General features: G+C 38.9%; 1 protein-coding gene across 1 annotated transcript; it reads left to right on the top strand.

Annotated features, from left to right (window-relative positions):
* Positions 1 to 9,428: 9,428 nt before the first annotated feature.
* Positions 9,429 to 12,754, top strand: gsc (goosecoid). Its single transcript, XM_046063180.1, has 3 exons — positions 9,429 to 9,919; positions 10,752 to 11,011; positions 12,146 to 12,754. The coding sequence occupies exons 1-3, from the start codon at positions 9,604 to 9,606 to the stop codon at positions 12,293 to 12,295; spliced, it is 726 nt and encodes a 241-aa protein (XP_045919136.1). The 5' UTR covers positions 9,429 to 9,603; the 3' UTR covers positions 12,296 to 12,754.
* The last annotated feature ends 1,278 nt before the right edge of the window (positions 12,755 to 14,032 follow it).

Here is a 14,032-nt window from a genome sequence, read left to right as displayed (position 1 = left end):
TGTTCTTAGGAAAATCTTAAATGCTTCTAAAGTGCATTTCATTGACAAAACCACAAGAATTAAGAACACACTGATTTGTTTGTAATGTTTTCATCTGTCCAAGAAAGTTATGTAAAAATAATTTAAACTTTAAATCCATATTCTTATGTTAACACTTTGTTTCTATAGTGTGAATATTTTTACACCGTCCTGATTTTGAAGGTTTGGTTATTTCAAATGCTCTGAAAACATTTTACTCAACTGTTTATAACTGAGAGAGCCTTTCCTCCCAAGAACAATGACAGTATCAGATGTTTAAGAAATGGCCCAGAACGATATATACATAAACATAAACATGGACAACATAAACATATGTTTATGTTCAGGATTACAGGACGAGCATAGGAGGAGATTGGTAATTACAGACTACATCCACAGAGAGACGAGGTCAGGGTGGATGGATGGGTCAACAAGTGTCGGAATTTAAAACTATGACCACGATCAACTATAACTATGACGACAAAGGGTCAAAGTACTTAATTTATGCCTAAAATCCCCTAACAGCTCCTTCTATTATGAATTTTTTATACATCAAGGTTTTAAATTTGTAAAACTCACCTCGAGTGATTTAAAAATCTCTGACATTTTCACAATGTAAAGTCTGCGAGCTGAGCGAGAAGGGTCCGACTGGTGCGTGGGTCCGTGGTGTGAGTGAGGGTCTCGGTATAGGTCAAAGTTCATCAGACATGAAGGCAGGATTTGAAGAAGACGATAACATAAAGTAATGGTGCAGCAGAGGCAGCAGGTAGGTAATCACAGCTCAGTGCAGAAAAAGTTGAACATTTGATGTTATGATTGGACAAATAAGTAAAAAAAAAATTAAATAGAAGTTATTCAAAGCAGCTATTTAACGCTGTTAATTTAAATAATCATATAATCTTTAAAAATGACCATTTTATTAATGTTAGTCCAAAGTTTTATTTTTCTATTAAGATCCTTACCGACTTTTTTTTATTGTTCTGTGTTTTTTGCAATCTGATTTTATCATTTTGTGGTATTTTATTCTGTTTTATTCATTTTAAATGCAACATTCGTGGACATCCTCAATAAACAGATGCACCAATCATGCTGGTTGTGTTTTAGTCTTTGATTTTCCATTTGTGTCTGCTTACTATGCCAACATGCAATGGGACTGTTAACTGATGATACTGCTAGCCTTTAATATGAAGCTTTTTGGCTTCTTGTGCTACTAAGAAACTTTCATAGGACTGAACGGGGCCCTGCCTCCAATACTGTATCCTGTTCTCTGTATACATCCATTGTGAATGCACCAGATGAGCAACTCTTATTGGATTAAATGGTATCCAGAGCCTTTAGCTATCAAGCTCCTCTCCAGTGGAACCAGGTTCCAGTTTTGGTTCGGTAGACAGACACCATGTCCACATTTAAAGGTTCATGTTTTTAATATTTAGGATATATTGAAAGAAATGAAATAAAATATCCATAACATGTTTTCAGTGGACAGTTTTACATAGTGGACTATTATGTTTTTATTACCTTAGTATGAGCCATTTCTATCTACATACACCTCGGGTCCTCTAACAAAGACATCGCCATGTATCTACAGTAACCCGAACGGACTACTCTACTGAGCGCATTTTGTCACTACGTTGAATAAGTACGAAGCAGAAGAAGTGAAGTAAGTAGTGGTTGTAATAGTAGTAGTAGTAGTAATAGTAGTAGTAATAGTAGTAGTAATAGCAGTAGTAGTAGTCGACTGGTTTAGGAGAAGTTAACAAAATGGAGGCCCACGCGTATTATTTAGCACAAGAGCCGACTGAGTGTGTCGGCCACCGTAGCTTTTCCTGCACGCTTGGAAAGGTAGGGGTGAGCGGTGCATTCATGTGGTGTTGGAATAATCAGAATATTTTTTCCTCCGTAAACCATTATTGCAAAAAGACATATAAAGTGTACATGCGACATAAAGAAGTATACTGAACTGTCATTCATACAAACTCATGGATTGCTATTTTTTAATGCATTTTTTGCAACCTTTATCACCTTTGAACCTTTAAAAATAGGCTTCAGACCTTCCTCTTTGATGAATCCCATACTCAGGGCTTGATCAGGTGAGTCCTGAACCATCCCTTAGTTATGCTGCTATAGGCCTAGACTGCCGGGGGATTTTGATGCACTGAGCTCCTCTCTCCTCCTCTCCCTTTACATGTTACTCCGATTAATGCATCTTACTAACTCAACGTGCTTTCTCGTCCCTCTCCTTTTTCCTTCTGCTCCTATTATCATCACATATTGCTGTTGTTATTATTACTATTATTAACGAAGTATTAATTATTAATTGATGTCTGTTTCCACTACCACATTACCTGTATTTCTGTGTGAATATTGTGTTAGGCTGCTTCACTCTCTCTCTTGAATCTTATTATACATCCACAATCTGGACATGCAGCTCTCTGGTACTCTGCCCTCCTGCGGCTGCAGACACACCAGCAGCTTCTTCTCTGCTGCAGCTCCTTTCGTCTGTTCTCACACAGTTTATCATGACTTTTTCATGTGACTTTTGTTTTTACTCACAGATCCGACTTGAAATGTAGCGAAGTACAGTACTTGTGATAAAAAACCTCAGTATAGGTTTTTCTTTGAAGACTAATGAAAGTGTCCAAAAACATTTTGTGTTGCTTTCAGTGGCGTCTTTGATTCTGCCACTGAGACTTTTTAAAATCATCATATCTACTTTGTTGTGTTATTTTACGGTACACCACATTCCTAATTCCACTATTGTTACCTTTTAGTATCATTTGCAATAACTGACAAGTTTAGTTATTACACATGTAAAAATGGGGTCAAGTAATTGACCTTGACTAACCCATCACTGACTGTCGTGCTTAGGGAACTTTAGGGAAAGTATTTTAATATGGCAGGGCACTTGCTTTTTGCTGTAAACAATCTGCAGAGTTGGTAAGATCCATAGAGCTTATTTTTGTGATTCAGATTGATAAGATGGCTTTTATTATTTTTGCCTCATACAAACCAGGGAAAAACTGAATTACACTTTGTCTTAAGAATCTGTGTCTCATAGAAGAAGCCTGAGCTGTCAGCAAGCATCATTCATCACTGCCACTTGTTTTCCAGTAGGCATTGGCCTTTCTGTGCAAGGATTACTATGTTTACAACTTACTTGAACGTCATGTGTGAAGTACATGACTGCTGAACAAAAACTACATTTTGTGATTCGTGCCATTTGATGTGTGAGGCAGATATTAAATTTGTGGTCAGGCAACAGGCACTTTGTGGTTTTGTTTGAGAACCAGGTGGTTTTCATGGGGTAGTGGTGGGAATGAAAGGCCTGTAGCAAATGGTTCTGAGCAACACATGGATTTCATCGCGGACAACGCTGCAGCCAATGCATGACAGATCTGACATGTACAATAAATATGGTATATACGTCTGTCTGTGTGTGTGTGTGTGTGTGTGCAAGTGTGTGTGCGTGTGTGTGTGTGTGTGTGTGTGTGTGTGTGTGTGTAAGTGTGTGTTTGTGTGTGTGTGTGTGTGTAACTGTGTGTGTGTGTGTGTGTTATGTGTGGACGGTGGGGGGGCATCTTACTAAAATAAAATAAAAATAACATCTTTATAAGGTAGGGTAAAGGTTGGGGAATTACTTGAAATGTTTAACGGTATGCATTATTTCAATGAGGCTCCACCAATAGATGGATTGAAAGAGGTCTGTTACTTTAAATACACAGGGAGTAAATACACACACACACACACACACACACACACACACACACAGACCTGTCTGGCACCACATTCAGGCTGCATGTGTGTATGTGTCTAACACTCACATTCACAAACACACACACACACACACACAAACACACACATTTGCAATCTTTTATAAGACCTCAGATGCTTTCCAGCTTTTAACATCGGTCTCATTTTCATAATTTTAATGCTACTACTATGTACTCATCAATACAATGATTAATGCGGTTTACCATGATGCACACTGTAATGTTCCTTCTTTAAATAATATGCTTACCTAGAAATTGTAAAAAGTAATAGTAAAAAGTGGTAGTAATAGTAAAAATAATAATTATGTAAATAGTTATAGTGATAGAAAATTAATAGCAACAGAATGAATTGAAAGTAATAGTGTTACTTATAGTAGTACTGACAGTGATAATAATAGTAAAAGTAGTAGTTATAGTAAAAATAATTATTATTAGTAATATTGACTGTAGTGACAGTAAAAATGATAGCAACATTGAAAGTAGTGATAACAGCGTATCTAACAAATTAGCAGTTTCCCACGAAAAAAGGCAATATTATTATTAACCCATCAGATAAAGCTTCCATTGGAAGATGTCGGATTTAGTTCAAATGCTAAAAATAAAGATAGACACATATTACAACACTCAGAGTTACTGGAGATCCTAATTTTTGTTGCCACTGTTAATCTGCCCGTCATCAAAATATAAAGTTTCCCTTCTTCTATCTCATTTACTAAATCAGATCTACATATGAAGGTCTGACACACGACACACCCTCACTCCAGCAAAAACACACACATTTCCACACAGTATCCACCTCCCCCTTTGGACTTGACAGTACCTATCATGCAGCAGTGAGGAGGAGATTAGCTAGTTATCAAGCCCAGCAGTGTACAGAGGCTGACTGCTGCTTCTGTTTGTTTAGCTGGGAAAGTGGACTGTGTCAGGTGAGAGGAAACGTGCCGGTCAGTCTGCGTGTTTCCCTGGTGCGTAAGCTCAGTATTTTGCTTTTGAGATTACTTACACGCACGTACAAAGACAGACAAGCTTAATTGGACTAGCTACCAAGAGCCCCTTTTCTCAATAATTACTAGATAGTAGGGGGAGCTCGAGGTTGGTAACACTTTTTACATTTCCCAAAGCTTATGTTGTGTTAAGTTAATACATCTGTATAAACACTGTGGAATACATATAATAAGGAGGATATTTAGCTGTTGAAAAGTTTGCTTTCCCCATTGTGAACTGCAAAAATGGACTGTGGATTTCTGTGGGTATTTTTAAAAGATATGCAACAGTTTCAACAGTTAAAAAAGTAAATTTATTGGTGTATCACGGATAAGAACCCCCCAAAAATCTAAAACTAGTAAACATTAAATCTTTTTTACTACTGCAAATATTTAGTATTCTACAACATTACAACATTTTACTTGGCTGACATAGAAAATTTGGTTTCCATGCCTGAAAAGTTCCGTTATAACATGCTTTATATACAGGGCCACATGATCCTGCTTAGGGGTCCCATGGCAAAAATGACTGCTGGGGCCGAATTAGGTAAAGTTGCAGGAGCCATCTTAAGTTCATCTTCAATCTTTGTTGCACTGTAGTGGTGCATATTACCGAAGAAATTGCAGTTCATCAAATTACGACAAAGTATTTGCCATACTGACGACTTAGGGCCTTTAGAGCCCATGAGGGTGTGGAGTCATACGGAAGTTAGCCATTTTGCCCAGTTGGTAATCCAGCCTTGGATGATCAAAACAGTGTCAGCCGTAGCTACTCCAAACACCAAGCTAACACATTAGCACAAAGCAACTACATTAGCTTGCAGTCTTGCAAAACGACTACCACAAAAACATTGAACCAACCTGTGTTTGAAGGTGTTTTATCATCAAGCAGCACAGAATTTTGGAGAATCAGAGAATGTAAAAGAAACATCATGTCTTCTGGGAGTGGCAGCCTCCAATTTAAGCTGATCAATGACATGAACGCCTGCCAGGTGCATATTTGGAAATGTTTCCCACCTTGATGTTCATCCTACATGGCCTTAACGGCCTCAGTATGCTTCAAATTAAGTTCTTGACAGATTGTCTAAAAGCATGTGAAATCCATCCTCCTAATCAGCTGACAATTTATGTAACCTTTGGAAATAAACAATCAGAAGATCACGCCCACTTTATGTAGTGACTGGTTCTTCACACAACAATTCAAATCAGTTTTCATGTGTACAACCAAGTAGAACACCAAGAATGCTTTCACGGAGAGACTATCTGAAAGTGTACAGATGTTTTTGCCATTTGAATGATTCATCGAGTTGAGAGAGATCTGGGAGACACTGGGACGCAGGAAGCCATGACCGAATTCTAATTTCAGAACTGATATACACACTTCCTTGGTTAGACAGCACATAATATGACCTGAGGTTCAGTAAAAAAAAAACAGCTTGTACAGAGAGTGCTCCAAACATGACATGTTAAAAAGGTCATGCATATATAAATTCAATACCTGTATAACAACATCTATCTATCTATCTATCTATCTATCCATCTATCTATCTATCTATCTATCTATCTATCTATCCTAGTATTTTTCTGAGATTGTGATTATGTAAATTATGCAGATGCTCCTTTCTCCTGAAGTCAAGTCAAAAGGACATCAGTGTGAAAGCCTGGACAACATTCACCATGTATTTATCTCCTCTTGGAAGGATACATTGCCAAGTCTCCCTGTTTTATTTGCCGTATTTAACCAGGTTTTACAGATCAGGGCTCTGATATATAAAGATGCATCTGCTATTGTAGCTTTGTGTTAGTCTTCAGCCTCCATCTGCAGACTGATTGACGCTTCCATTCACCTATAAGTGCTGCTTTCACTGTGCTTTTCCTCAGCTTTTATTTCCAAATGGACATTTCGTTTTATGGCAATCTCTTTTGACTTCGTCCTTTCACTGCCACTTGGAAGTAGAAATATAAAAATAAATGTGAAAATAATAACAGCATATGGCTCTGTGTTTTCCCTCTCCCACTCTTTACTGGGCTGGAATCAGAGTGTGACTGCATTACAGAAAAGGCTTTTCAGCAAGAAGAACATGTTTCCATATCAAAAGACACCAACAAGCAGGGCTTCCATCACATTCATGCATTCAGGAGATGAAAAAAACTCATAATTGTGTGCTATTACACACAAAATAAAATGTGTCAAATTCAAATTTTATCCACCTGTAAATGATTTGAGCTGGAATGTAGATACGGAATAAAATTTTAATCTAACTTGAAACCTAAAAATCCTGTTTTGCTTTTCATGTCACTAGAAACATGTAAAGAATAACCACAACCAATAACTATAATTGCTGTGTTAAGGGCAACACAGGGCAACTCCTGAGTATTACTCTGGATTCTCTCCTTACGTAAGTGATTAAGAGATGAGAGAATTTAGTCTTTAAGCTCAAGAAGAATAAGCCAAAATAAAACTGAGGTATTGAATTAGATCATTTAAAGAAGTTTGAACTCTCTACTAAAAATTATTGCCTTTTTGACCTTCACTCCCCGCATTTATAAATATTTCACAATTTACATGTTATGTAATATTAAATGACATGTTTCTGATTAATCAAATAAGGAGCTCCATGGGTGTAATTTTGCATCATGAATAACATTTCAGGAAGTGGAGGCTCAACCTTTAAATGTTTTTTTAAAAACTACATGCATGTGCAGCCAGTGAGGAAGAATGACTACACTATGACTAACGATCAGGTTTAAGAGGCAGTTGTGTAGGTTTCACCACTCTAGAACACACACTCTTGGTCCTTATAGAATTAGATTTTTCTTAAAGCATGAATTATCCATATGTGCTGGTATGATAAGCAACCTTTGGTGTGATGGAATAGGGTGAAAACAATAAAAGAGAATTACTTGCACCATACAAATATTGATATATCATGTGCAAAAGCAGTGGAGAAAATGTGATCACCACAGCTGACTGGGGTCCACACAGAATGAAAAACAGAAAATGAAGACCAGTACATAAAGTGAATTTGGAAAAATTTTAATTATTACATAAATAAACAGTGGGTCATATGTATGTTCTAATTTCACTTGGCTAATGCATATGGGGCATGTTTTTACCTAAAAATATACATTAATGCGATTTTTAAAATACCCATATGGCACATTATTGCAACAAGGCATCAAACAAATGTGTGCGTAGTAGGCTGACGTTTCTGCGCAACCTATAAATATTTTTTAAGTAAAATGAATAGCCTAAAGGCTAATTTGTATTTGCGTGAAAGGAAACAAGTAGACGTGACTGAAATCAGTTGTTTAACGCATTAGTGGAGGACAATAAGTTTCAAACAGAGCTCTCACTCTGTGTCCCTGCCATGCTAATCATTTCCCATATCTAAACGGCACATTTTCAATTCACAAACGTATCTGTCGGCCTGATATGAGCATGTGTTAAGACCCCATTGAGTGTTAAATGCAATCATTGAGTCCCATTAAGGTCTGAACTGGGAATCCACGTTCCTCCACAGCAACCAGCAACCCCCACCACTCAGCCCATGTTGATTAGCGGTGTAAATATGCAATAGTCTAAGTTCTCTTTTTCCAGGCTGAATGGAGGCGATAATGGGTCGTTATCTTATCCCGGTCAGGGGGGAAATGTTCGGCGTTGTTGACCCGCAGAGAGGCGGCTGCTGGAGGAAACGCGCTGATCTGCTCCCCGCGGAGGAGAAGCGAGGGGAGGGTGGATAATGAGATGAAGCCCAGGTATAGCTAATGCTCAGTGGCTTCCGTCTGACATTGAAATATGGTTAATATTAATTTAGTCCTGTATGAAAGGAGAGACAACAAATAAAAGCCTTGATTACATTTTTACTGCCCCTTTACTCACAGCGTGTCCTTAGAAATCTACAGTTTTATTAGCTTCTACGAGTAATTCTGTATTCCTATAGGTAGGCTACTGATGCTAAATTAATAATGAAGAATCATTTCATAATAATAATAATATTTTTGTTTATAGAGACCGAGCTTGACCTGGAAGGCATGACACATCCTTCCAACATAGTGTATTGTGCCTAATCATTTTGTATTGTACAGGCCTATTGATGGGCATTGAATTGTCTGGCTACTTAAAATTGGTAAATTAATAATAACATTTTTCTTTTAATTAGATTGTTTGCCTAAAGCAAAAAAACCCCAAAAGTTTCCTCTTCTAAACCTACTGACAACATTTTTTAAAAACCCTACTGGTCCAATATAATTTGAATATTGTTAACTGGTTAATGAAGTCCTTATTTTGGGGAATCGTTTTAAGGTCTGACTTTATGAATTGATGGAAACGGGCCCTATCTGCCCCCTAATTGTAAATACTGATGCAAATGTGTTTAATAGATTACGATGCCTTCCCTGACAAGAAAATAATCGGATTACTCTGTAGGGAGAACCTCTGTGACTCAGCAACAGAGTTTCCAAAGTCTGCAAACAGCGGATTATCTTAATTTAATTAATTCTCAATACACAGATCTGTGGTCGTTCACGCCGCGATCTGCAGCAGCTGATCCCAGAGCAGCCGCTCCGCCGTGACGTCAGCGGGGTATAAAACCAGCCATGCTCTCAACTGTTACCATTAAAACCACCAGCCCGCATCCCCGAGACGAGCCGGCGGAGTCGCGCATACAGGGAAGAAAAGTACCCTCCAGAGTCATCATGACGCAGTCTTAAGGAAACTTTTTCACGGAGCACAGAGCTATTTCAGTCTTTCACTCTTTTATTTTACCGAGCAGTTTCACTTCCCTGAGTGTTTTCCTTGTCCCGTTTACGAGCCGCCGCGCACCGGTGTGATGCCCGCCGGGATGTTCAGCATAGACAGCATCCTGTCTGGCCGGCCGAGCTGCAAGGAGCCGCTGCTACTGCACCGGAGCGGCCCGGTGGTGCTGTCCGCCGGCCTCACGGACTCTATCTACACCGACTACAACGGACTGTACTCCGCCACATGTGGGCCTCCTCCCCCCGGAGTTCAGTCTGTGAACGGGACCAGGATAGGATATAACAGCTACTACTACGGACAGCTGCACGTCCAGGGCGCAGGAGGAGGGCCGCCGTGCTGCGGCTCTGTGCCTGGCCTCAGCCCGCAGCAGTGCCCCTGCATCCCGACAGGTAGGCCTAGGCAACCAAACTTGTTCTCTTGATAATGCTACCAACCTTTAGGAAACACCTCGGTAATGAAATCAACACAATTTATCTTCTTTGTTTCAAATGCAGGATCATCGTTTTCTTGTATTTTTCTAAGAAGCATTGATTTAACAAGAATAAATACAAAATGCTATTTTTGCAATTTTACTTTACACGATGTAATAAATGTTTTATTCGTTGCACCAGGCATAGTTTGAACCAGAAATCAGAAGATGATAACTAAACTTTTGTAGAAAGTTAAGCTGTGATGATTGATATCGTCGATGCCATTAAATATGTGTCTCCAAAACAAAGTTACTTGCGAAGACAAAAATATTATTTCCAATCAACGAAGCAACGAAATGCAACGTTATTTTAGGCATGAACTGAATCTGTATATTTAAAGTTATTCCAAACACCCGAAATTATGCGCAACTGATGTCAGAGGCATGTGATGTCCATGTCTCGGGCGTTTGATGACCCAGATGCTGTTGCGGGTTTAGTGTCCAGGATAAACGGTACTGACCCGTTTACAAATTGTTGCTTGACGCATGAACTTAACATAGGCTTATTTGTGTACACAAAAGGACAGACTGTTTTGAGTTTGTATTTTTTATGTAGCCTATGAACTAAAATATTCACGCGCATAAAAATAGCCTACAAAGTTTACCCCAAAGTTTCAGATTTCCGCTAATTTATCTGTAATCTATATGTACACAACCAAGCCAGAGTTTACAATTAGCCACATTACTCATGAACATTGTACACATCCCTTAAATGTGTGTGGTTGATGTTTTTCCGTGTCTCCGCCGTGCAGGCTACGACAGCCCGGGTTCGGTGCTGATCTCTCCGGTCCCACACCAGATGATGTCCTACATGAACATGGGCAGCCTGTCGCGAACCGAGTTGCAGCTCCTCAACCAGCTACACTGCCGCAGGAAGCGGAGGCACCGCACCATCTTCACCGACGAGCAGCTGGAGGCTCTGGAGGGCCTCTTTCAAGAGACCAAGTACCCAGACGTCGGCACCCGGGAGCAGCTGGCCCGCAAGGTCCACCTCCGGGAGGAGAAAGTCGAGGTCAGAGGCGCTTTGACTTTTCATACTGCACAGCTTCCGACTGCTTTTTAAAACCATTCACTCCACTAATTCTTTATGAATTCAAAACAGGCAAACACAACATTCTGATTGCTTTCAGTTTAGAGTTTAGTTTAGTTAATTCCTGGGGACTAAACATCTTCAGTCGCTCAAGAAGATGGCTAGAAGGAATTAGCCTAGGCTATTATTATTATTACCATCCACAAATGTCCGGTTATCACCAAGAAGTTTTAATTAGCCTATAGTAAAGTAAGCTTTTGTCCACCGTTTAACGGTCTGTCGAGTTAATCTAATTTTATTTTTTAATTTTATATAATTTAAAATAAGCAAAAGTAGGCCTACATGACGTAAATACACTGCTAGTCAGCTAATCACAAAAAGCTCATATTGCAGTATGGCACTTTTAAAGACAGTACGGTGTAGTTTAATTAACTACAGCAGTGCTGTGTGGTTAAAGGCTATAGTGTTGCTGTAGTTCAACATAATAAAATAAAAATAAAAATAAAAATATATAATAATAATAATAATAATAATAATAATAATAATAATAATATGAAGTGATAGTCCGGGTGAGTTTCGACAGTACTTTAGTGCCAGCATGTAACCGGATTAGCCTACTGAACACCAAACGACGCCAGGCCTCTTGCAGGTGATATCAAATGATTTTTTGTTTAGTTTGTGAATAAAAAATCTAAATAACATTATAATGCCTCGGAAATCCCTTTGACGGAAATTGGTGATATTGGGCGAAACGGAAAATGACTAGGCTAAACACTAAACACAAGGATATTTCCACTTATCAACACACCATTCCTCACAATGTTTCTGTGTTTGAACGACACCTACACACTAAAAAACAAAGAGGCCCAGTGTTTAAAAATACAGTTACAGAGCGCTCTAAAACAAAAACCTTTTGGACTCAGTCCCTGCATAAAGGGAAAAGTCAGGAGTGCTATCCAGTACAGGATGAATAATTAAAGATCTCATATGGCAAATCTGCGTTGGAATTAATTCCTACTCCTGTCAAGTCAAACTGTCGGCATTTGGTCTAAAAATGGCTAAAAGAAGAAATACCTTTAGACTCCGATATTAAAACTGTGCTTTTTCATCACGTAGGTTTGGTTCAAAAACAGACGCGCGAAGTGGAGGAGGCAGAAAAGGTCTTCATCAGAGGAATCAGAGAACTCTCAGAAATGGAACAAATCGACCAAAACGTCCGCAGAGAAAACGGAGGAGAGTAAAAGCGAGGTGGACTCAGACAGCTGATACTAAAAGCGACCAACACGGCCACGCGCGCGCGCGTGTGTGTGTGAGTGTGTGTGTGTGTGTGTGTGTGTGTGTGTGTGTGTGTGTGTGTGCGCACATATCGTGGAAAGTGGTGTGGACTCGACGACATGCTGGTGGTGTGATGAAAAGTGTTGCCATGTTGCACAGTTGTACATATCTACATTTTATTATTGATTCTGTGTCCGCTATTTATATTTAATTTAAGTTTTTTGTACTGTTACGCAGGCCAGGGGACAGGACGATTGACTGGCATGTCTGAATATATAGTAGCAATGTTATATGTGACATTTTTATGAATATTAAATGTAGTAATTCATGGTCTTTTTTCCGTTGTAACTTTATTAGCGGCCAGCCGCCGCCGGGAAACAAGCGGAGACTGTAAAAACATTCACAGAGCTGTTAAGAAGAATATGGCGAATTTTTTAATGTTATTTTAATTTGCAAAAACAAAAAAAAAAGAAAACCTACTTAAAATGATAATGAATATACATTAAAATACAAATGAAACATCAACACGTTGTCTGTTTTTGTCATCGAGCTGGAGAGACCCCTGATGTCATTTGGTTGTTGGAAAAGAAAATCCTCATTTTGCTGAGCTCCCATTCCTCTTTTGCCGGACCGCCATCAGGAGCACCGGGACAAACCCTGGTGGCCCAACCTGCTGATTGGCTTGGGGTGTCAGATCAGTGTTAAAACTGCTAAATTAAATGCATAGATCAAAGAGAAAGAAATATGGGACAGCTAAAGTCATTCCGCCTGCCTTTAACCTGATGGTATGACCTCTGCCTGTCATCAATAGGTTACATATATTCACCAGCAATGGACATGGTTAGTGCTTTATGACTGGAATGGTTAGTGGTTTATGAATACTGCCCTCCCCCAGTTGATTTGATGTTTTAGGAAAGCAGAAGATGGGCTGCATGGAAATTATATTGAAAATAAAGACCGGTGGAAGCTCCAGTCAGAGCTCTGAGGAAAGGCCTGGTGCAAAGCAAACACTCTCCATGTGCAACAAACATTAATATGAACATTTATTCCTGTTACCTTAATTATAGAAGTGCAAATGACTAACTCTTGACACTGAAGACACTCGCAGTTATTCAACTAGATACCCTCAGTTCTCACTTTATTATGTGCGCATGTACAGTCTGCAGTACAATACAACTGTCCTGCCATAAATTCGACTTTAGAGATGCCTCTAATGTTCAGGTGTTTTTAACATTGTCATGGAGGTGTTCATTCAGCAACACTGAACTCATAGCTAGTGGTGTTGTTGCACTGGACTGCATTATATTCAGAGGGGTTTGTAATATTCTGCTTCCTCACTTAAGTAAAATGGGAGGACAAACAGTTTGAAACATCTCTCAATATAGGCCTAATTTAGTACAATACAGCCTTTATTGTGACTAATAAATAAACAAACAATAATAATTGTAATGTATGTAATGTATTAACACATTTCCATCAATGTCAACAAAACCGAAACATTATATATAACTTCATAAAGGTAGAATGTATGACAAAGTTGTGGTACTGAATTGCAATAGACTGTGCAGGTGTACATAAAAAAGTAGACACAGAGTGTATGTTACATCGTAAACAGTAAACATTAAACAGTAACAATATATGTGGTTGTGAATGTGCGGAGATTGGCCTGACTCATGTCAGATTCCCTGCATGGATTAACATGCATTCTGGCCCTGAAATGTATTATAT

The sequence above is a fragment of the Micropterus dolomieu genome, linkage group LG11 (genome assembly GCF_021292245.1).
Source record: "Micropterus dolomieu isolate WLL.071019.BEF.003 ecotype Adirondacks linkage group LG11, ASM2129224v1, whole genome shotgun sequence".
NCBI classification, from domain to species: Eukaryota; Metazoa; Chordata; class Actinopteri; order Centrarchiformes; family Centrarchidae; genus Micropterus; species Micropterus dolomieu.
Note: the sequence above shows the minus strand (reverse complement) of the source record. Positions and strands in the feature narration are given on the sequence as shown.

Coding starts and splice junctions, on each gene's coding strand:
- gsc (XM_046063180.1), top strand. CDS start 9,604: ATGCCCGCCGGGATGTTCAGCATAGACAGCATCCTGTCTGGCCGGCCG. Junction 9,920..10,751: donor GTGCCCCTGCATCCCGACAG/GTAGGCCTAGGC, acceptor TCCGCCGTGCAG/GCTACGACAGCCCGGGTTCG. Junction 11,012..12,145: donor TCCGGGAGGAGAAAGTCGAG/GTCAGAGGCGCT, acceptor TTCATCACGTAG/GTTTGGTTCAAAAACAGACG.